The sequence below is a fragment of the Salvia miltiorrhiza genome, chromosome 1 (assembly GCF_028751815.1).
Source record: "Salvia miltiorrhiza cultivar Shanhuang (shh) chromosome 1, IMPLAD_Smil_shh, whole genome shotgun sequence".
NCBI classification, from domain to species: domain Eukaryota; kingdom Viridiplantae; phylum Streptophyta; class Magnoliopsida; order Lamiales; family Lamiaceae; genus Salvia; species Salvia miltiorrhiza.
In genome coordinates, this window is record NC_080387.1 from 31,848,547 (window position 1) to 31,873,856 (window position 25,310).

General features: G+C 36.6%; 2 protein-coding genes across 3 annotated transcripts in view; one reads left to right on the top strand and one right to left on the bottom strand.

Annotated features, from left to right (window-relative positions):
- LOC131020541 (uncharacterized) overlaps nt 1-25,310 on the bottom strand; it is a 1,142,091-nt gene that overhangs the window by 73,503 nt on the left and 1,043,278 nt on the right. The gene's annotated exons all lie outside the window — the stretch shown is intronic.
- Nucleotides 7,380-11,704, top strand: LOC131020430 (tRNA dimethylallyltransferase 2). 2 transcript variants are annotated; one of them, XM_057949219.1, is made up of 11 exons: nt 7,380-7,643; nt 7,729-7,783; nt 7,954-8,033; nt 8,411-8,479; nt 8,660-8,732; nt 8,810-8,934; nt 9,317-9,391; nt 9,720-10,097; nt 10,384-10,459; nt 10,568-10,834; nt 11,276-11,704. In XM_057949219.1, the coding sequence occupies exons 1-11, from the start codon at nt 7,467-7,469 to the stop codon at nt 11,353-11,355; spliced, it is 1,455 nt and encodes a 484-aa protein (XP_057805202.1). In that variant the 5' UTR covers nt 7,380-7,466; the 3' UTR covers nt 11,356-11,704. The 2 variants fall into 2 exon arrangements, with proteins under 2 accessions (XP_057805202.1, XP_057805210.1); XM_057949227.1 differs by having other exon boundaries at nt 11,293-11,704.

Below are 25,310 nucleotides of genomic sequence, written 5' to 3' on the forward strand. Positions count from 1 at the left end.
CTTGACTTTAAATAATAAACTGAACTGAAAACATTGAACAGAAATATCAACAATAAAAGGCAATATGGTCAAGACGTCGAATCTGTGGATAATCTCTTACACTCGCTCATTGGTCAAGATATTCATTACAATATTGTGTCTAGCGGTTATAACTTACCAATGGCCTGTGCCCCCACTCTCACTTGTCACGTGCACTTTCATTATCTAAGAAAATCTATCATTAAGTGTATTTAAGATAAGGGACACCCGATACCATTAAACCATCTTGACCTAACCATGCAATAGGATACCTCAGAGCATGCAATTAAACCGAGAAGCATTTAGACCTAGATAGACCCGATATTGAACTTAGGCAGACCGTAGTCTACTTCAACCTTCCGTGCCCGCAAATACTCTCAAGACGCATAATGGTCGTACATACCCTATAATCTTGATTTATTGGTAATCTAAATCTACTCAATTAATTAATGGTCTATTAACTAATCAAGTTGAACTAGACACTTAGATATAATGTCTAGCACTTCGGGAACACAACATGCAATTATTTAAGCACACATTTAAACCTCACGAGTTCATAAGTTCATATCCATATTATCTATGCCTTGCCCAGATCTATAAACTTAGCTAGACATAAAGTAAATTGTGAAAACAAAAGATAAATAAGACATGGAAATAAAATAAAGTAAACTTACTTAATAAGGGAAAAAGGATGCTACTCTGTCAGCATAAAGCATAAACTAAACGTCTTGCCCAAATCGGGACTTAAACATAAACTAAACTAAATGCAGAAAATAAAATATATTATTTTTGATACTAGTTCCTACTCCTTAGTTCATGCACTGTACTTCCACCCACTAAAATAAAATGGGAACATGTATATATATAGGGATCCAGGCATGGGCCAAAGGCCAACACGCAGCTAAGGTTTTGGAGAGTTCAACTCCTGCTGGAGTGTTTTTCTTCTGCCCGAGATAGAGTCCATAAGTGCAAGGATTCTATCTTTGATAAAACTCCACCCTTTGATCCGTACATATCTTCAAGCTTTCGTTCATATCTTCTCAGCGCATGGGAAAAAATATATATATATTCCCATGCATCTTCTTCATGCACTGGATTTGCCACATCAGCATCTAGCACTGGACGCCTGGTCATGATGTATTGCTCCCTTGTTCACCATTCCTGCCCTTCCACATGCCCTTGGATGCCTCTCGTGGCAGATGCTGATTTCTGAGGGTAAGTCAAACCAATCTCTTGGTCAGCGGAAAATAGCCTTAGCTGCAACACTCTCTCCCAGAAATAGCTCCACTGCCCAGGACGCAATAGAACTCCTCCTCTGTGCGGTACTATCTACTCGATCAACATCATGCCCAGCAGGTCAGCAAAAGTGACTCTCGATCTTTGTATTGCATCCAACCTCGTAAGACTTGATCATTGAGGTGCCTTCCCTTTTCTCATCGAATTTGCTCCATATTGCCCATTTTAGCATCTACGAGTCCCTGCCAAACAAGTGTCATCCCAGACACAAAAATAAGTAAAAAACACACACAAAGACTCGATCTAGACTTAGACACAACAAGGAAAAAGAGCACAAAACTTGGGCTCGTCAGTACCTCAGAAAGTCCACTGAAGAATATATGTCAACTTTTCTTCATGTCGGAAAACGACGAGGTTTCCCAGGCATGATGAGCAGTATTGGTTGTATGCATTGTGTTAAGGTTTTTAAGTTTAGGTGTGTTAGTTGGTGTGTTACCAACATGAGGTGAACACGTGTTTGTTGGTGTGTTGTCAACAGTTATTATCATTTGTTAGTTCATGGTTAACTAACAAACATGAAAACCGTTATTCATTTTAACCATACAGATATTTATCCTTGCGGTTTATTTAATCAGTTTTATCTTCCTATTATATTTATATATTTTTATATAGTTTTTCAGGTTATACAATAAAGGGGAGGGGTGGTTTTAAAAGGAGTGGGTAATGACGGTTATGGAGATCATGGAGATACCTACCGAAGGAAGTTACCTCAACTCATGTAACTGATCATCCATGAAGTCACGATCTGTGGAACGTCTATAAATACCAGAGAAGACCTCATTTACAAGGTTATGCATTTGGAGATCCAGAACCCTTGCTGCAAACTCGAGAGGTCCTCTAAGTTCATTATTCTACCTACCAGTGTTAGCTACTGCATCTTGCGACAAAGGTGCTGTGAGTTCAGAACAGATTATGGAATTTGTGAAGACTTAGAGCCCAGTTATTGTAATGTTTTAAAGGAGCAACACATGTGTAGGTGGTCTTAACTTGATTAGTCGAAGACTAATCATGTTTTTAATTGAGAATGACTTAGGCAGTTTTATGGCTGTAAAGTTGTTCTCAATTGTGTTTTTCTGTCTGCCTGCGTTAGCAACTTCGTTTTCTGCCAGAGCTGCCGTTAGTTCGGACAGATTGTGCATTCTGTGTGATTCGAACAACATGAGTGTAGGTAGTCTTATTTAGATTAATCTAAGAGTAATCTTATGTTTGTTATGAGAATTTCTTAGGTAGATTTACGTCTGTATAGGTTGTTTTATTTTTGTATGTTGTTAAACTAGTTTAGGCTTAGACTAGTTGTTATTGTATATTCTCTGAGACTAGATTCTAGGATCTAGAAGGTAGAATATGTTTGTTATCTTTTTGTATGTTGTTAAACTAGTTTAGGCTTAGATTAGTTGTTATTGTTGTTTATTATTTGTGATACTCAAGTTTGGTAGTTGTCCTTATGTAGATGTTAGGTCCGGAGGGTCTAGAATAGGTGTATGGGGTGGGGGAATACACCTATGGGCTATTTTTCGATAAAATGAAACTTTAAATACCAACTGACTCAACCTGTTTATTGAAAAGAGTTTTGTCAAAATAGGGTTGACTACTGATACTGAATACTCTTCAGTAAGGAGTTATCAGTTTAAGTTAAAGACTTTAACTAATACACGTAAGGCTTCAGTCGAGTTTGATAAACATAGAGATGCTATGAATCTTACTGACTATCAGACGATAGATCAGTTAGACTGATAACACACGCAACGAAAAACTTTTGTTTCGAAATAGCCTGTGATATTAATCATGTTGTCAACAGTTAAGTTTTTCTTTGCAATTAATCAGTTTTCAGTTTAGGAAGGTAAGAACACAAGTAAGAAGGTAAGTACTGAAAGTTGTAAATAACACAGAGATTTTTACGTGGTTCGGAAAATACTTCCTACATCCACGGTCGGTTGATCAGACCAACAACTTCACTGGGCATGTGCTTACGGGTGCACAACAAACCGATGCGTGTGCTTACGGGTGCACATCAAACCTGAACGTGTGCTTGCGGGTGCACAACAAACCGAGACAACTGAAGATCCTATCTTCAGTACTAACACACTGGGTTGGATTTCTCACTCCTAGCGCACTGGGCACTAAGATCTCACGGAGACAGAACACAGGTCTGAACTCCTTTTCGACACAAACACTCAATTCGGTTCGTTGAAACGAGGTTTAAAAATTTGCCAACTAAACCACAAAGAACAAGTTCTTTGTAGTCAGTTTTACCTAGGCATTGGATATACAATATTTGCCTAAGTTCTAAGAGAATGTATGTAATCAGCAGTGACTGATTTTTGGCTTTGTGATTCTCTTCTTCGATTCAAACTTTGGGGAGGCTTGGTTTTGCTGAGTAACGAATTCGGCAACGTTTCAGCTTATGTTGTTGAATCGGTGAAGATTGAAGTGATCCTTGAGCGCAATTTATAGGAGACGTCTTGAATAGATCCGTTGGCGGAGATGGTCTTCAAGATTTCTTCCGTTAGAGAGTAATTTGAACTTGGGCTGAGGCTTCAATCTTCGAGGTTCCTTGTTTGGTGAGAACGACTACTTTGAAGAGCAGGAGATGCGACATCTCTAAAAAGGTAATCACCCAAAAGGAATGGCCTCTGCAGAGAAAGGACGATCCTGAGATCTCTGTATTTAATGCGGCTGTACTTTTGGAGTGCGAGGCTTCCTTTGAACGTTGAAGGTTCAGTCCGAGGAAGAATGTTTAACTGATACTTGACTTTAGTATCAGTCCGCTGAATCCACGTGGCGCGCATTAAGTAATCAGTCGAAACTGATCCTTCGATTGATAAGTCAAATATCAGTATTTGACTTTGCCTTAATCGTTACATCAGTCGGCATCTTCAGTCTTTACTCTTCAGTCCTTCGTTCTTCAGTCTTCAGAACAACAACTAAACTAGAAAAAGAACTCTAACACTTGAGTTCGAACAGTTCTAGTCTATTACAAGTGAAACCTATTGTTTTTGGTATCATCAAAACTAGGATTATGATATTTCATTAAGTTCCAACAGTAGACAAATGGGTTTGTTTTGCTCTCAACGTTTCTGCTGGTGTTGGTACTTTGGCTAGTACAGTCCGTTTCGTGCATGACTCTTTCTTGAAATATCTCGTGGGTGTTTTGATATATCTGTTCCTGAGTCCAGAACTTATACAAATCCTTGGTAATTCGAAGATAAGGAGTTTATCCTCAAGAGTCCTTGTTCATGTGCATCTCTTCTATGGTTTTCAACCTTCTACAACTATATAAGGACGATGAGATCTTGGAGTGAAGGTGGCTGCGGTTTTGTTACTCTTCATCAGTTTATAAAGAGTGTTTTGTTGAGTGCTTAGTTTGTTCTTTCGTGTGTGAACAGACTTGTTGTTTATCTGGCTCGTTTCTTAGTTGCAAGATTGTAGGTGTGTGTTTCGTGTTGTTTCCTCTTTACCAGGTTGTTGGTGAAGGTTTATTTTCGTGGGTGTTGGTGGTGAGTGAGGTTCATTCACACTTAGAGAGTCGATCGTTGTTCTTCTCTCAATTATTCATAGTTGTGAGGGTTTGGAAAGATATTGAGGCTAGAAGGCTAGAGAGTCTGTCGCATAAGTCCTGTATATATCTTATCTTCACTAGTGGATAATTTACCCTGGGCATGGCCCCCCAGACGTAGGTTGTTTAACCGAACAGGGTGAACAACTCTTGTGTTCAGTGTTGTTACTTTCTGTGATACTTTTGCTGGTACGTTGTGTTGCACGTTTTCCGCTGTTTTGTGTGTGCGAAGTATATGTGTTTGGATAGGCGAAACTTTCAATTGTATATTCTGCAAGACTAGGTTCTAGGATCTAGAGGGTAGAATATGTTTGATCTACTATGCTGTAATTTGTAATGATTTCATCAAAGTTATTTATTGTCATTATGATAATACACTCGTGATGACGCATGAACTTTCAACTTATGTTATAAGTTTATTTTTTATGGAATTCGTATGTTTTGTACAAAACATGGTTTTTGTAGTAAATTTAGGCACTAAATTTCTATCACATTGAGAATAGAAAATTTGTCCTACTATATAAGTAGGGCAATATGCAGGATGAGGCGATACACCAACAAATATTTTGGAAGCAGTTGTATCACAAGACCTATGGATCTAGCATGCATTTTTTGAAACCTCAGGTTCAAAAGATGATATCAATGTACTTGATCAATCTTCTGTTTTTTATGATATCTTGAAAGGTCGAGCACCAAAGTTCAATTATATCGTTAATGGCCGAGAAAAAAGAATATGGGATATTATCTCACTGATGGCATATATCCTGATTGGGAAATATTTTTCAAATCTATTCCTGTTCCACAACTTCAAAAGCACTAATCGTTTGCTCAAAATCAAGAGGTTGTCTGAAAAGATGTTGAGCAAGCATGTGACATTTTACAACCTCGTTTTGCTTTTATCATGCGTCCATGTCTTAGTTGGGACCCTGACATTATGGGAAAAGAATGATTGCTTGGATCATCTTGCATAATATGATAGTGAAAGATAAAATAAGCACTTCTATCATGACCCTATAGAATTTATTGAAAATTGATTAAGAAAGAATATTCGTTGAAGTGAAAATGAAAATTTCATATACTATGCAAATATGATTGCAAGCCTAGCGAGTTATATGAAAACTAGGTCCCAACTTCGCAATAGAGAAGCTCATAACGGTTTGTTTATTTTCAATTTCAGGGTCCCAACTAAGACATGATTACTTGGATCATCTTGATTGTATGACAAAAATTTAGCGATCGTAACTTAATACTAGTATCGATTGTTTATTTTCAATTTCAAATTTGAATTGTTGTAATTTATTTTCTTAGTTTGTCGAAATTCGAATTTTTATTAATTTGTTATTTTTTCACATTTTTAAATGTTTTGCAATATTTTAATTTATATTTAATATTATTAAATTGTTATGATTAAAAGTAATAATTAATTTATTATATATAATGTTATGGTTGAAGTGGTCATTGATAAACTTCTAAAAATAGAGGTGGGTGGGTTGAGATGAATATTGGTGATTGTGGAAGAGAGAAAATTAGTTAAATATTAAAGATGGTTGAATCATTGGATGTTGGTGATAAACATAGTCTTAGTGTGTTTACTTTGCATGATTGACAATATAGAGTAGGGCTGGAAATCAGAGTATCAGGTATCGGGTATACGAGACCCAACCCAATAGCTAATCGAGTATAGTTTTACGACCAGACATAGCTAAAGATAGTTAAGCCAAGAACCCATGACTAAGGGAGGGAGATTAAAAGCGAAGATAGAAAGAGACTAAACCATTATTGAAGGATCGAACTAAAATCAATGTCAACAAAAGGATTTCATAAGATAATTGAGATCTGGTCACATAGATCCATATCAAGTCTTTACATGACACCTCATCGTAAGTTCGAATGAAATCGACTTAACTAATATATTAGGCACTTGAGTGTACGCAGTGAATTAATCTGATTACATGTATGAAGACATGTATTTCAAGAACTCATTCATTAAAATTGGCAAAGACAATGCAAATAAATATCATACACTAAAATCAAAACATTTATGACAAGATAATACTTAAATATTTTCAATTCAAATGCTTTGGAAAGAGAAATAACCTATTCAAAGATAAACGTTTGCTTTATTTGATATGTAAGAAAGTAAGCCCGCGTGATAACAAAGCTTTGTTAAAGTACAACGACTCTTCAGCTAGCTCTTACTTTCCCGCTTAACCATTAATGTGAGAATATAAGATAAGTCGCGTAAAATTTGAATTTTTAATGAAACAATGATGTTTTGGAGCTAATGTACAAATAAAAAAATATATATAATGTAATTTATTTTAATTATCAAATTAATTTACAGCTAGACACATCATCATTAGATAGCATAAATTTAAATTTGAGCTATAAATTAAATAAAAATAAATAAATTAAGACTATATTTATACTCCATATTTATAAATTTGGGCTAAAAAGTCAATGTAACTCAAGTTCAGACTATTAAGCCCAAAATGGATCAGCTCGGCCCATTTTACCCATCCTTCACTCACAATCTTATCAATTTATCGCCGGCGAATAGCCCTAGCGGCGGCGAGGCCGCGGCGCAATCGCGATAATGGAGGCTACAAGCCCGCCCGAAGAGAAATCATCTGGCCATAATCTGAACAAGGGCCCGAATACAAAGCACAAAATCGTGGTGATAATGGGCGCTACGGGATCAGGCAAATCCAAATTGGCTATAGACCTTGCTTCTCACTTCCCCATTGAAATTATCAGTGCCGATTCCATGCAGGTACCGAATTTTCATAAATTTATTATTGTTGATCGAAGAGCATACATGCAGTTTCAGGTTACTGACAATTACGATTTTGCCGCAGGTTTATCAAGGGTTGGATGTTCTTACTAATAAAGTTCCTGCTCATGAGCAAAAAGGTTTTTTGCTTTGCTCTATTTTGCTGTTTTATCGAAGCATGATTACATGTGGTGCTGGTATTTTGCTTTTGTATAATATGTTTGATGTCTTGTTTGTGCTGTTTCAGTACCGAATTATGGAGTTGTAGTTATTCTGATCGTGCTTGTGTGTGTGTGTGTTTTGTTATCAGGAGTTCCGCATCATCTGCTGGGGACAATAAGTCCAAATGTTGAATTCACGGCTAAAGACTTCCGTGATTCTGCTATTCCGGTGAGATGATTTTCCTTTTGCTGTTGTGATAGTCACAGTAGCTCCACTTCATTTAGTGTTTTCCATTTGATTTTCTTCTAAATTTTATGGGAAGCTTTATCTTTTTACTTATGCAAGTACCATTGAACAAATGCTTCACCTTCGATGTAGCTGTTCTGTTATCTATTGCATCTGCCCTTAGTTATACAACGAGAAGTTAATTCTAGTGACAGTATCTTCAGTTTTAAAGACAAATTTTGATGGTTAAGTAGTAGTCCTTAAAACTATTATATGATCACTTGAATGATATTAATTTGCCTATAATCTGTAGTAGTAATATCTTGACAATCTTCTGCAGTTTTGTTGACTAATTATCTGGCATCTAATCTGCTTTTTAGCTTATCGATGAAATTTGGTCACGTAATCGCTTGCCTGTTCTGGTTGGAGGAACAAATTACTATATCCAGGTTAGCTGCTAACTTGTTTTACTGCTGTGCAATCATTTTCAAACCACCTTGTTATTATCATCTAGTCATTGTTTTTTTGTTAATCTGAGGATCCACCTTTTCTATTCTTCTAATGCTCATGACCAATATGTTTTCAGATGTGATTTCTATTTCTGACCTGGTAAATATCTTTGTCTTCAGGCTCTTGTAAGCCGTTTCCTATTGGATGATCATGCAGAAGATCTCGAAGCAAACTGCTTAATGGATACCCATGGTAAGAAAGACATTTGTGGCTTTCGTTTTGTTACCTAAGCAATAAAGTTCAAGGATAACGTTTCTTTCTCTTTATAGGAGATAATGAGAGACCCGATATTGAACTTGAACCACCGGGTGAAGATTGTCTTTATACTTACAGCCGTCTGAAGGACCTCGATCCAGTTGCAGCAAACAGAATTCATCCAAATGACCAAAGGAAGGTGCGGAACTTCTTTAGATGATGATGGGAACACATTGTCATCAATTTCGTGTGCCATTCGTCTAGCTGTACTTTTTACCCTTTACCTTCATGTTGATCTATATGCAACACTGACAAAGTTCTGATATTAGTGGATGTTTGATGTACCTTCAAGCTATACATAATTACATATGTATTATAGTTAGTCGTTTTTCATTGGGAAATTGCATTGAAGACAATACTAAAGAGGCTAACCTGTAATGTTGTTTATGTTGTAGCTTTTAGCTATTCATGTGAGTTTATGTGATTTTCTATTCTTAAGGTTTTGTCACATGTTAAGACTGCCACTAGTGGACTTGCAGCTCCTTATCACTAATAATCACATATCTACACGGTTGTTGCAGATCAAGCAATATCTTACTGTATATTCGCATCTTGGTGTTCTTCCAAGTAAGCTTTTCCAAGGGAATACCATGCAGGTACTTGCTAAGCTTATGATAAAATGCCGAGCACACCTTCATTTCTTTAAGCACGACACATTATGTCCTGTCATGAAATTACTGTATTTCCTATCCAGATACTTAATCAAAATTAAGTACTTAGCTGTGTTGTTATACCGATACTGTAACTATACAAACCGACACATGCATACATACTACATACTTTTGCGCTGATAGGCTTTTGTGAGATTTTTCTTTTGTTACATTCTACTAAGAAACAACAATTATAATGGGCAAAAAGTGATAGCATTGACTGAATTATATATAGTTTTCATTTGATTTCTAACTTTGGAATGTGGCAGGGCAGAACTGGGGTCAAGCTGATAATTTAAGATATGATTGCTGCTTTATATGTGTTGATGCGTCTCTCCCGGCAATGGATCTATATGTGAACCAAAGAGTTGACGTCATGGTTTCTACCGGTCTACTTGAAGAAGTTCGTGATGTTTACAAGTCGAATGCAGATTATACACGAGGGCTAAGGCAGGCAATTGGTGCCCGGGAATTTGAGGATTTCCTAAAATATTGGAACTCAGAATGTCAACAGTCGTCTGCACTCCCAGAGCTGCTCAAAGAGAACATGCACCACATCACGAATTCCTCTGGTGAAGACCAACTGCTTCTCAAATTAAGAGAAGCTGTTGAGAAAATGAAATTGAATACCAGAAGACTTGTTCGTCGTCAAGTAAGTGAACTCTCCTATGTGTAACTTCTATATTCCATGTTTTATTTAAAATGCTTTTGAGAAGTTGATAGGCAAATATTTGGTTAGACAAGTAGGCAATTTTTAGTGGTATCTGGATACAAGCTTAACTGATTGTATAGTACTTTTTATGAGTTTTATCGTGTGTTCATGTCAGTCACTGTTTTCTGGCATTTGGTGTTGATAAAATGGGGTTTTTATCGTTGAGTAAATTGCTTCTATTTATTTTAGTTTGAACTTCATCAACGGTTCACTTTTTCCTCAACAGAAGAGACGGTTCAGTCGACTTCAAATGCTGTTCGGATGGAACATACATTTTGTAGACGTCACAAGTTGCTTGCAAGGTATGCATTTTTGCCACTCTCCGTACATCAATCTCCATAACTTACCTGAACTATAGATCAAGTTTTCATCAATCTCCATGACTTACCTGAGACGTCCTGTTTCTGCAGGTGCTTCCGACAATTCGTGGTCTGTGAAGGTGGTGGAACCATCAGTTAACATCATCAAATCTTTCCTTGATACAACTGCCAGAACAGAAGCTACCAAAATAGATGTTGAAGACACAAAACTGGCTGACAGGGACCTTTGGACTCGATACATTTGTGAGGCATGTGGCCATAGGGAGCTTAGAGGTGCTCATGAATGGGAGCAACACAAACAAGGGCGCAGCCACCGGAAACGAGCTTCACGCCTGAGAAAGTTGGGCATCTTATCAGGTTTAACGAAGAACCCTAGTGTGGATTAATCTTTGCTATTAGTTTATAACTGATGAGTTGAGAAAAGTTCATCAACTTAGCTTCTCTTCATGGCTTCTAAGGGTGCCTCAAATGGTGACTTCCAATTTGGAAGCCACATTTTGTCCCATTGGAGTAAAAAGAAACCAGTTCCTATTTCAAAACCTAGGAACCAGCTCCCAGTTTTCACAAAGCTTCCTCTCTCTTTTCTGTGGGCCCCACCTGACAGCTGCAGCGCGTCACCACGGCACGTGTGAAACATGCGCGTGGGGCGGGTGACAGCTTGATTCTTTTTTTCTTTTCCATTTTAAATATTTTTCTGGCAGTTTTTGTTTCCAACTTTTTTGTGTTTTTTAACAATATCATCCTTCTAACTCGTCTAAAACATATCGAATATATAACTTATTTAAAGTTCCCAACCAGAGCTTTTATTCGAACAGATAGTCCATCTTCTATTGATAGTGGCCCTCGAATGCGGCCGATGGGGGACAATAGAGAGCTAAACGAAAAATGAAGCAAAAGGCAAAAATGACAACTACAACTAACAAAGACAAGTGGAAGTATATGCAAGAGCTTATGCTTAGACAATTGAGCCTTCAAGAGGAACAATTTAAGCTCTAACATATTGAGTTTTGTCGTAAGGATACTAGTGGCATGTCGGTGGCAGAACTATATAATTTTAACATGATGGTAGCCGAGATCAAAGCTAAATATGGGTGGAAGTAATACTTTTAAGTGCCTTTTATATATTTTTAAGGGGGTTTTATCTATTTCTGTATTTTCAATTAATGTAATTTCAATTTTAGTAATGTAATTTTAATTATTTATAATAATTACGAAGCCATTTTATTATATTAAATCATTAAATGTAGAATTTCAAATTAAACAAATAATCAAAATATGTAAATACTATTAAATAAATAGTTATGCAAATAAAAATAATCGGGGAAACATATGTATAGATATATAAAGGTAGTGTGTATTACAGTGAGATATTTTAAAAGTTAGAAATTAATTTTATTATTGAAACATATTCCCTCGGTCCTAATATTCATGACTCCTCTCTTTTGAGCGCATGTATTTAGGAGAGTAAAATTAAGAGGTAAAGTATGTATCCCATATACTTAACTTAGTGTTAATTTTAATTAAGAAACGCTGCCACTGTTCTCTCTCCGCCCAATCTCTTCTCACAGTCGGCTTTGCTCTCCCTCCCCTAATCTCCTTCCACAGTCCGACCGGCGAAACAACGGCGAAAGCCACCGCGCCACCGCCTCATTTCTCTCTCTACCGGATCCTGAAACCCGCCACCTCTTGCTACGATTGACAGCAACATAGCCGGCGTCGAAGCTCTATATCTCCAAACCCACCAACACCACCCTTCATCTCATCTCCCTCCTCTAATTTCCGCTGATGTAGACGCCGCCTCCATTCGCCCACAAACCCAACAATAGCAAAAATCGCCCAAAAACTCAACAACAGCACCTGAGAGAGAGAAAGATATCAGAGATCTGTTGCACCCTTTTCGTATACCGCCCTTGGCCAAGGCATTCGAGATCTGCAGCATCCTCAGCGAGACCGCAACGGCGACAGAAGGTCCGAGCCCTCTCCGGGCGGGCACGACCCATGGAGGAGAGGGGGAGGCGGCGGGAAGAGAAATAGAGGGGCGGCGAGAAGAGGGAGAGGTCGGCGTCGCGGTGGAGGAGCGAGGTTTGATGGCCGACGGCGGCGGGAGGAAGAGGCGCATGAGAGAGAGAAAGATATCAGAGGAGGGTGGGGTGTGTTTTTAGGATTAGATTTTAAGTTTAAATATTAAAGTTAATTTCACATTTAATTATTCTTTAATTATACCTAAAAAAAATGAGCCAAGTAACGTGGAACGACTCAAAAAGAAATACTTTCTTCGTCCCATGAAGCAAGACCAAATTTTCTTTTTGGTCTGTCCCACGAAACAAGGCCAGTTTCTAAAAGTAGCAAAAAAATTACTCTTTATTCACATTTTCACTTTTTTACCTACCATACTTAACACACAAAATACCAGTTTCTTAATTTCCGTGTCGAAAAGAACTTGGTCTTACTTCATGGGACGGAGGGAGTACGAGCCATAAATATTGAGACGGAGGAACTTGGTTTGCAAGTTTGACGCGGCGATTTAAAAGTTGAAATTGGTTCCTACTATTGGAGGAGGTATCAAAGTTATCCATTTGCTTTGCTGCTTTTGTTTCGTCCCGCTAGAAAATATTTTCCCTCGTGCTTTAATTCTATGCTTGTTGCGTGTAAGTGGTCATAAAATGAAATACAAGATCAAAATATACTACAATTATTTGATTTTGATGAAAAAGCTTCGTGAAAAAGAAATGTGAAAGAGGATGGATAAATGGTAGTATTGACTTGGAATATCGCCTTTATCTATTTGATTTCATTTTCCAATTCAGAATTCAAAATATATTTATTACTTTTGTTTTACTGTATTATACTTTCTCTATCCACGAAAAAGTGTCATACTTATTCTTTTCTTTTTTCTACAAAAAAGTCATGTTTACCGTTTCGTACATTCATATCCTTTATTTTTCAACTTATTTACAACTTATGCCATTAATGAATCCACCATTTTATTTAGAGTGAAAATTTAAAATGCTCACTTGTTAAGTGAAAAATTAAAATGCCAACGGCATGCCAGTCGGCAAACTTCAATCGTGGGCGGCAACCTATGTACGTGTGTCGAGTATTTAATTTTCAGTCGAACTGTGTATATTTAATTTTTTTATAATAAATGGGTTAGTTCGAGATTTTACTATATAGTTTACTAATAAGTTAAAATAAAAAATCACCTAATTAATGAAAAGTACATAGCCGACATACATTAAAATTAAAAATAAAATAAAATCTACCAACCATTCAAATCAAATTTTCGGTTATGAATCAATAATTGGCACCAATTCTCACACTTTCTTACACAATTGTACTTGTGTAAGAAAAATGTTAGCTTTTTACATAAAAGCAATGACACATTGTCCACATCAAAAGGTAAATTAGGTAGTTCACTCAAACTTGGGCAAGCTCCCAATTTTTCTAATTCGAGACAATTATTTCATAGTGCATCATTCTGCAACTTTTTCTTAACTTTAAATTAATTCTCGTGAATGTGTAGTCACATCTACTATAGTAATACTAGTACAATAATGCATGACATTAATTCACGTGAATATGTAGTCACATTTTCTCTTTCATTTTTTAGTGCGTTCTTTTGCCTATTTAAGAAGGTTTGAGTAAATTAAACAAATAAACATAACAAAAATTTTCTTGCATAATGGACCTCCTGAATACTATTGATTTGCATCAACAAGAATTGTGGTATGAGAGGGAATGGACTCTGGTGATGGAGTATGAATTCCTCTCGGTACTGCTAACATATGTTGATGCTGGAGAGTGGGATGGGAAACCGCAAACTCTTCATATCCATATCGCCCGTGAGGTTGTCAACAACCTCCATCGTCAGTTTGACATGCACCTCCTGCATTCTTTCTACATTGTCAAGATTAGAGAGTTAAGGAAGTGATTTAAACGTTTTGCTCGCCTTCTCCAAGATCCCCGCATCAGATGGGATCCCTTGTATAACATCAAGAACTATAGTCACGACATTATGATGGAGTATGTTGAGGTAAGCAGTCATAACATTGTGATATATATCCTTACTTATATTTTTTTTATTAAAATCGTGCTAATTTTTGTAGACTCAACCATTAATGTGAGCGTACCCGGAGTACGGGGACCCGATGTTTTTCTTATTTTGCGGAATTTTTAATGGTGCCGTATGAAGATTTCTACATTCGTGGAATTTTTCATGATGTTTTTTTTTGTCTCCATGTAATGTACGACGTTAAAACCCTTGTAATGTTTTTTTTATGTATGTCGGCAGTGTACATTTCATTAATTAGGTGTTTTTTTATTTTTACTTATTATATTATTAAACTATAGAGTAAAATCTCGAATTAACCCATTTATTATGAAAAACATAAACAAAATACACGGTACGGCTGGAAATTAAATCCTCCACACATTGATATAGGATGCCGCCCGGAATTTGAGCATGCCGCCCGTGATTTGAGCTTGCCGGCCGGGCGGTAAGCTCCCAATTTCCCAAATTCAAGACAATCTTAGCTGAAGGCCTCACGGATGGCGTCAATTCTGCCATATCTGGGTTTCCAACCACCTCGGGGTTTCCGATTAATGTAGACCGAAAGTTTCATCTCCACCGGAGTCTTGTTGGTCAGCAAGAAGCCCAAAATGTAACTGTGCACAAGATCGTTGTCCATTAAAAACTCAAAGGCTATGATGTATTTTTTCGTCGAATGGATTATGTACTTCGTCTCCCACTGTTTCCTCTTGTTCGTAAGATGCACCACAAGTTTTGTTTCGTCAATAATACCCCAAATTTCTTTGGGCACCGTCTGCATTCATTTCATTTTCCAATGTCATGTATTTTTTTAGGCTACTCGTAATAAAAAAAAAGAAAAAAAATTCAACATATAAATTACTTACAATGTAGTAGGGATTATTCAAGTTTGTTTTTGTGAGCTCGGTAAAGAATTTCGGATTTGTCGGATCCATTAGGGAAAAATCATCATCCCATGGCGGGATGATCGAAGAACTTGCCACATTGTTGTTAGCCATAGGTGCAAATGGAGAAAATAGGGTTGACAGGAAATAGGTGCAAATTGAATGCGTTACCTATTAAGCCCTCTTTATTGGAAAATATATAGAAAAAATTGAAGCATGGTACTAAATGGTAATTATTAACCCATTTATTGTGTAAAAATTATACCAAATATACGGTTCCACTAAAAATTAAATCCACTAATTACGGATATAGCTTGCCGCCCGCAATTAGTGCTTGCCGCCCATAATTTGAGCTTGCTGGCCGGGCGGCAAGCTCTCATTTTCCCAAATTCAAGGCAATTACTTCATTGTACGCCATTGTGCAGTTGTCTTAACTTTAAATTAATTCACGTGAATGTGTAGTCACATTCATTATAGTAAATGTAGTACAATAATGCATGACATTAATTCACGCCTATGACTAATCATATTTTCTCTTTTTCATTTTTTAGTGCGTTATTTTACCTATTTAAGAAAGTTTGAGTGAACTAAACAAATAAACATAACAAAAATTTCCTTGCACAATGAACCTCCTAAATACTATTGATTTACATCAATATGAACTGTGATATGAAAGGGAATGGACTTCGGTAATGAAGTACAAATTCCTTTCAGCACTGCTAACTTATGTTGATGCCGGTCAGTGGGATGGAAAACCGCAAACTCTTTGTATCGAAATCTTTCGCACCGTTATCAACAACCTACATCGTCAGTTTGGCATGCAACTTTCGGCATCTTTCTACATTATGAAGATTAGAGAGTTAATGTCGCGATTTAAACGTTTTGCTTGCCTTCTCCAAAGTCCCTACATCATATGGGATCCCTTGTATAACATCATGCACTATAGCGAGGGCGTTATGACGGCGTATTGTGGGGTATGATGCATTGTATTACGTATCCCTAATTAGAGTTTTTTTTAATTATTAACATCGTGCTAATTTTTGTAGACTGAACCACGAATGCGAGCGTACATGGAGCACAGGGACTCGATATTTTTCTTACTTCGTGGAATTTACCATCGTGCTGTATGAAGATTTGTAGCTGCCTTTATTTTTTTTTTATTTTTTTTGTAGTCTCCATGTAATGTGGTACATTTGGTACCATTCCCCCCTCTATGTACGATGTTCAAACTCTAGTAATGGTTTTTATTATAATAAAATTTCATAGTACAATTTCTATATATTGTTTGATTTCAACCTCATTCCTATTAATTATTAAACTATAGAGTAAAATCTATAATTAACCCATTTATTATGAAAAAATTAAATAAAATACACGGTTTGACTAGAAATTAAATCCTCGACACACGTACATAGCTTGCCGCCCGACATAGTGAGCTTGCCATCGGGCGACAGGCTCTCAATTTCCCAAATTCAAGGCAATTACTTTCATAGTACACAATTCAGCAGTTTTCTTTCCTTTCAAATACGCGTGAATGTGTAGTCACATTGACTATAGTAAATCCAGTACAATAATGCATGACATGAATTTGATAAATAGCCACAACTTGATACAATGACATTCACACGCAATCAGAGAGAAAATTTAGTGAAGAAAAAAGAGAGCATTTTGATTTCAATAGAAGGAGGTTGAAGTTACATTCCGAGGTAAGAAATTAATTGATTAGTTTCAATATTTCGATTTTAATTTATTTGAGTAATTGTATGATTAGGTAAGAAATGTATGATTAGTTTCAATATTTCGATTTTAAATTTAGAGCAAGAATTATTGTGGGTTGAGCTCAATTTACAATGGAGAAACGTTTTAAGAACATAATTAGTGAAAATTGGAGGTTGCCGCCCTTGATACGACCTTGCCGCACTTGCGCCAACATATAGAATTCATAGGCGGCAGCCTCTAATTTTCACTAATTATGTCTTTATTACGTTTAATCATGGTTGATTAGAGGTTTTAGATTTGTTAAAAAAAATGGAGCGAGCATGCCGCCCGTGATTATAAGCTTGCCGCTCGTCGGCAAGCTTAAAATAACGTGCGCCTTGCTCGATATTTCTACAATTACTAGTAATTTCTTGTTATTTGTTTGTAGATGGATCAATTCCCTAAGAACGTTACTGTGAGGTACGCGGGTGCATTCGAGGGTTGCAAGTACGTCGGTGGGAGTAGAATGGTGGTTACAGTTCTTACTATCGATATTCTAACCTTGTATCTCGTTAACCACTATATGCCGACGGAATGATGATCATCGTCCTACGAGCTCTTTTATTTATAAAAGAATTGGCTCGGTAGGGGCAAAACATTGAATTGAAGATGATGAGGATGTGAGAAACTTATTCATTGCACAAAGAAATCCTATTGTGTATATTGATCACGACAATGTTGATGTGGATCGTGTTGTCGAAGAGCCAGTTTGTTGGGAACTTAATGAAATATCCTAATCTTAGTTTTGATGATACCAAAATCCTTAGGTTTTTCTTGTAATAGACTAGAACTGTTCGAACTCAAGTGTTAGAGTTCTTTTTCTAGTTTAGGCACTGTTCTGAAGACTGAAGACCGGAGGACTGAAGACTGAAGACTGAAGATGCCGACTGATGTAACGAAGTAAGGCAGAGTAAAATACTGATATTTGACTGATCAGTCCAAGAATCAGTTACGACTGATCACTTAATGCAGGCCACGTGGATTTAGCGAACTGATACTAAAGTCAAGTATCAGTTAACATTCTTCCTCGGACTGAACCTCCAAAGCTTAAAGGAAGGCACGCACTCCCAGAGTACAGCCGCATTAAATGCAGAGATTTCAAGGATCGTCCTTTCTCTGCAGAGCCTTCCTTTTTGGTGATTACCTTTTCAGAGATGTCCTATCTCCTGCTCCTTAGTAGCCGTTCTCACTAAACAAGGAACCTCGAAGATTGAAGCCTCAACAAAGTTCAAATCTATCTCCAACGGATGAATTCTTGAAGACCTTCTCCGCCAACGGATCTATTCAAGACCTCTCCTATAAATAGAGCTCGAGGATCACTTCAATCTTCACCGATTCAAATACACAAGCTGAAACACTGCCGAATTCATCACTCAGCAAATCAAAGCCATCCAAAGTTTGAATCGAAGAAGAGAATCACAAAGCCAAAAATCAGTCTCTACTGATTACACACATTCTCTTAGAACTTAGGTAAATATTATATATCCAAAGCCTAGGTATAACTGATTACAGAGAGCTTGCTCTTTGTAATCTAGTTGGCAAGTGTTCGAACCTCCTTTCAACTGACCGAATCGAGAGTTTGAGCCGAGAGGAGTTCAGACCAGTGTTCTGACTTCGTGAGATCTTAGTCTTTGCGGAAAAGCATAGTTCTGTCTCAGTGAAGCTAAGAGTGAGAAATCCAACCCAGTGTGTTGGTACCAAAGATTGGATCTTTGGTTGTTTATGTTTGTTGTGCACCCGTAAACACAAGCCCAGTGAAGTTTGTCAGTGTGATCAACTGACCGTGGATGTAGAAATTGGATTCCGAACCATGTAAAAATCCCTTTGTTGTTTATCGCTTTCAGTATTTATCTTTCCTATATGTGCTCAAACTTTTTGTAAATTGAAACTGATTAACAACAAATTGAAACATAAATCTTGACAACGTGATTAATCACTAAGGCTATTTCAAAGAAAAAGTTTTTCTCTGCCAGTGTTATTAGTCTAACTGATAAATCTTCGGATAGTCTGTAAGATTCATAACGCTCATTTGTTTTACAAACCCGACTGAAGTCTAACGTGTATCAGTGAAAGTCTTTGACTTAACTGATAACTCTTTACTAAAGAGATATTCAGTATCAGTCGCCAACCTAAGTTTTGCTAAACTCTTTTAACTAAAAAGGTTATGTTAGTTTGTTTTTCTTCAGTTTCGATTAAAATAGCCTATAGGTGTATTCCTTCCCCATACACGTATTCGAGACCTTCCGGGACCCAACACAGTTCAAGACGTCTATGTCCTTTCGTTTGATCATGGACAATCTTCACATCAACTTGACGAAGGATTGGAATCAAATCAGAGGTATAGCAATATGAATTGGTTGGGTGATGAGGAAGGGCCATCTTCACAGCAGGCAGCCGGAGGATTAGAATCAATTCAGATGTATGGCATTAGGAATTGGTTTGGTGATGATCAATGGTAGACCGCGTCTCAGGCCAGGGCAAATAGGGATCAACCACCAACTTATCCACAAGGTGAAGCCGCGCAGTGTTACCCTTCAGAGATACCCCTGCACGAAAATGAAGAAGAGACTGAAGAGACGATTGAGGAAGAAACGAATTCAGAAGCCACCGAAGAATTGTCCGATGGTAAACGGATCAGATTTACTGGGGTTGACTTTGCAGGTTGGGTGCATCAAGAAGGTGGGCTGTCTCACTTAGTGTCCTTGATAAATGCTAAGGCACGGGTCAGGCAAACAAACCGCGTAGATCGTGGTGATAGTGACGATGATGATGATGGAATACATCTCAAGGGTAAAAACATGGGTATTTAATTTGTTGCATGAAAAAAGACGACAACGAGCAAGTTTACCCGTTGGCATATGATGTTGGCCCGAAAGAAAATGACAAATCTTGGAAATGGTTTCTTTCGAGTGTCCAGAGAGTTTATGGCGAAGCCAACCCCCTCTTGGTCGTGTCTGATCAACACATCTCAATTGTAAACACTGTTGCTAGTGAGTTACCGCATGCCACTCATGTTTTATGTTATTATCATTTACAAAGTAACATTAAGCACTACAAGAAGCTTGTGGTGGAGCTCTTTAGAGAGACTGCATATGCCTACGACCAAGCGGAGTTTGCAAAGGCCATGAAAGCTATGAATAGTCTGAAGCCGGAGGCATACCATAAGTTGATGGATCTTGGGCCTGAGAAGTTGGCTCAATCGTGATGTCAAGTTAAGCGCTACAGTTTCATGACATCCAATGCAGCTGAGGTCTTTAATGCAAGATTGTTGTGGGCAAGACGTCTTCCTATTAGCTCGATGCTATAGGCTATAAGGATTATAATGGAAAAATGGTTTAGTGAGAGACTTGAAGAAGCGGAGCAGAGTTCAGAATGCCTCACTGAAGAAGCTCATCAAAAGTTAGCCGTGGAACTCCAGAAGAGCCGTCGATACACAACAAAACGTTCTAGGGGTATGAGTTATAAAGTGCAGGCTGGAGAAATAACATTGAAAGTTGACCTCGAAGCACAATCGTGTGAATGTTGGGTATTCGATTTGAACGATCAATCGTGTTCTTATGCAATTACAGCAATTGCGTAAGTTTTTCTCCCATTTTTTTATTTTTATTTATTTTGCTATGGTATTTTTGAAGAAAATTAACAAAAATTTAATAACTAATTAGCTTCTTCAGGTTGGAACATGTACAATGAAGTAGGTGGGGACATTGTCGATTACGTGGATGATGTCTACAGTAATTCTTTTTTAGTTGATAGCTACTCCAATTCTATTAATCATCTTCCTCATCAGGAGAACTAGAACTTACCAGATGATGTAGCACAACAGATAGTCTTACCCACGAATGTGACACGACAAGCTGGTCGACCAAAGGAATCCCGTACACGTGGGGGTGGCGAGAGGGCAACACGATCGTCTACAACAAATCCTGATTCGGCATCCAGTAGCAGACGTCGGGCACCAAAGAAATGCAGTTTGTGCAAGGGAACGAGACACACTAAGAGGACGTGTCCAGGAAGAGTCAGAGAATAGATTATGTTTTAATATTTTTGATGTAATTGAATTCTATTAGTAATAAAGTATGTTATTTATTTGAAATATACACATCCTTAATTTATCGTAATACAATTAACAACCAAATGATGTAATTTGAATTTAATTTTACAACATCTAATTCAGTTATTGAAATGTGATTTAATAAGTTAGCTTGCCACCCATGAATTTCCAAATTATTGAGCTTGTTGCCCATGAATCTCCACATTATTAAGCTTGCCGTCGGGGTGGCAAGCTCTTGACGAGCTTAATTACGGGCGACATGTTAATAGTATGTTGCTTTTGATGTAATGTCATGTTAATTTTATCGCAATTCCTTTAATTAAATGTAGTTATGTTATATAATGTCTATCTATGTGAGGGGACGAAAAAAAAAGTATTTAGAAGAAAACATTGAAAATGAAATTGAATAAATGTGGCCCCAAAAATCTAGTTCATCAAAAAAATCTGCGCTCAGTTATCCTCCTCTACGTCCGATGCTAAACCCGAATGACCCAATCTTTGACGTCTTGCACTAGGGGTCTCAGTAAGTGCAAATATACGAGCACTGATGAGGTATCTATACTCATACCCACTGGTCTGGCCCCAATAGAGGGAGGGTGAGTTGGCAATGATCCGCTCGACATACATGCAGCAGAAAGCACAACACAAAACATTGTCTTCTTGTTTGAATTGTTCATGTGGATCAACTAACTTCAAAATTAGCTCAATTCTGCGTTTGAATTCAGCTGACGGTGCCGTGCAGGAGCTAAACCATCCATCACTGTCCAACAGCTTCGGGAGAAAAGCCAATAGAGCCATATGGACGGAGGGAGTAATAGTAATATTTATTATTTGCTAAACTCTATAGCCATTTTAGTTATTAATTAGAATCAATTGCAGACTAATTTAAAGTAGTAGGAATTTTGTTGTTAATTATAACCTCTCCAGCGAATGAAAAAATAAATTAAATAATATTAACTACGTCCACATAGAGTATACAAAAATTACTTTCTTTGGCATCTACGAAAAGCATACTATGTTTTCTTTTTTGGACATAATCACACTCTCTTTTTATATTTCACCCTTATATATATATATATATATATCCTTTATTTACCTAAAAATCACTACGATTCACACTCAATTCTACTATAATTATTCATTTTTATATGGTATGGTGTGATCCTTTATTCAGTAAGCATAAATTCACCAACTATTTTATTAAAATATGTGTTGAACACAAAATTGTATACACTTTGTGGACGAATGTAGTTTATGTGTAAACTCCCAACTATAACGAAAATGAGCCCCCTTTTTCCAACTAAAAAGTACTCGTGTTTGAAATAAAAAGCGAATAGTACTCCCTCCGTCCCGACTTTTGGTATCCAGTTGAGAACGGCACAGGTTTTAATAAAGTGATTGATGTGTTGTGAGTGGAATAAAGGTCCCACATTTTATGTGAGAGTTAAAATAATTAAAGTGGAGTAAGGGCTCCACCTACTTTTACTAAAAATAGAAATAGATACCAAAATGTGGGACGGCTAAAAAAGGAAAATTGGATACTAAAAGCTGGAACGGAGAGAGTATTTTTTAAGAACATATCAAAATACTAACAAATTATACATGATTTGAGGGGACGAAGCAAGTATAAAATAAAATTTCATGGAAGGAGTCAAGAGCATACACTACTGATACACCTATTTCAAAATAAAGTAAAGTAGTCAATAATTCACTTTATTGATTGATACCCATTTTCCATATTTAATATTGTAAATTAATTAACATAAATAGACACGCATGTGTTTTTTGTTGTGTCTAATCTTTGATAAAACCACATTATAGTACCCTCTCACCATCACCGGCCATATCGTGTAATTATTTCTGAAAATTCTATATAATAGGACCATCTATATATGTCCGAAAAATACAGGAATGACTAAAATAAAAACACTTCTTAAAATATAAAATATAAATAATTTTAAGTCCGTAGATCATCAAGATTTACGGTTGATTCGTAACCTTATTGGATGAATTCGTGGTCCTGGGTTCGAATCTCAAAGGTAGCAAAAATTTATTTTTCACAATTCGTAACCATGTTGGATGAATTTGTAATCCTGTTGGATAAAATTCATACATTAGAAAACGTTTATATTTATATTTTAAGAAGTATTTTCACTGTAGCCATCCCCAAATATATATATATATATATATATATATATATATATATATATATATATATGAATGAGATCATGTAGTATCAATGCTTATAATAGATCCGTAGGTCCAAATCTAGACCACACATTTATGACATGTGGAGCATCAAGATGGTGACACGTGGCAAGGCATTTCAAAGGCAAAATCTGGAGAGGTGTAAAATTGGAATGTAATTTTTGGATTTAATAATTAAAAAAAAAATAGATTTTCTCAAAATAGATATATTTTAGATGCATAAAGTTTAATACGAAAATGCATGAAGGTTCATATAAATATGCATAAAGTTTCATATAAAAATGGATAAGATTTCACCCCACCCCACCCCACCCCTGCCCCACCCCCCCAATTTTTTTTTTTTTTTCAAAAACTGATTTTCTGATTGCTGACCCACCCCTACCCCCCCCCCCCCCCAATTTTTTTTTTCAAAAATTTATCAGAAAATCAGTTTTTGAAAAGAAAAAAAATTTGGGGTGGGGGTGGGGGTGGGGCTGGGTCAGCAATCAGAAAATCAGTTTTTGAAAAAAAAAAAAAAATTTTGGGCGAAACTACCAGATTTATTAAAATGAAATGCATTTTTTGTATAATTTAATGCATTTTTATGTGAAAACTTTATGCATTTTTGTTTGATTTTATATGCATGTGAAACATGCCTATTTTTGGGGGTGGTAATGGGGAGGGTTGGGGGGTGGTGTGGGGTGGGTTGGGGGGTGGTATGGGGTGGGGTGGTGAAAATACCAAAACTGTAAAAATCAAATGCATTTTTCTGTTCAAAGTCATGCATTTCATGTGAAAACTTTATGCATCTTCGTGTGAAACTATATGCATCTAAAATATATCTATTTTGAGAAAATCTAAAAAAAATATATATTTTTTTAATTATTAAATCCGAAAATTACATTCCAATTTTACCCCTCTCCAAATTTTGCCTTGAAATGCTTGGAAGTTCCTTGCCACGTGTCACCATCTTGATGCGCCACATGTCATAAATGTGTGGTCTAGATTTGAATCTACGGATCTATTATAAGCTTTGATACTACAAGAACCAAACCCTATATATATATATTCTTGTCATAACTAAAATTCCTCAAAATACATTTATTTATAAATTGTCGAGGAATTAGACAGCTACGCTTTCTCGCTATCAATAGTCTAGGAAAAATTAGCTAATTAAATAACGTGTTCGCAAATGGTATTAGATACAGGAGCCGATGCCAAAATACCAAAACAAAAGAAATACAAAATAACAATAATAATAATAATAATAATAATAATCCTGATCGAGGTTGTATTTTTATAAATTTTGAGTTTGAGATTTTTAAAAGATAATTTTCTTAAAATTCGATTTGATGATAGAGACTTTTGAACAAAAATTCACACAAAAATTGAAAATTTGACGATATATATATATATATATATATAGGGTGTGGTTCTAGAGAGAACTACATTATTTGTGAGAACGGGAGAACCATCAAATCTAATGCATTCACTGTAAAAATTAATGCATCCGCTGTTAAAATTAATGCACTCAAAAAAATAAAAAAAAATGCTCCCTTCAGGATTCGAACCCAGGATCTGCATTTATCCAACAAGATGATGCATCCACCGTAGATCTTGATGATCGAATGGCTGAAAATGGTTCTCCGGTCTTCTTTTATTTATGGTTCTTTCCTGAACCTCTCCCTATATATATATATATATATATATATATATATGTTAGGTTCGGAGGGTGTGGAACCTATAGGCTATTTTTGAAATCAGATGGATCTCAATACAGAGATCAAAACGAAACTTTAATCTCAAACACACACACTTGTTTATTGAAAAGAGATTTGACCAAAACAGGGTTGACGACTGATACTGAAATACTCTTCAGTAAGGAGTTATCAGTTAAGTCACAAG

Coding starts and splice junctions, on each gene's coding strand:
- LOC131020430 (XM_057949219.1), top strand. CDS start 7,467: ATGGAGGCTACAAGCCCGCCCGAAGAGAAATCATCTGGCCATAATCTG. Junction 7,784..7,953: donor TCCTGCTCATGAGCAAAAAG/GTTTTTTGCTTT, acceptor TTTTGTTATCAG/GAGTTCCGCATCATCTGCTG. Junction 10,098..10,383: donor GAAGACTTGTTCGTCGTCAA/GTAAGTGAACTC, acceptor TTTCCTCAACAG/AAGAGACGGTTCAGTCGACT.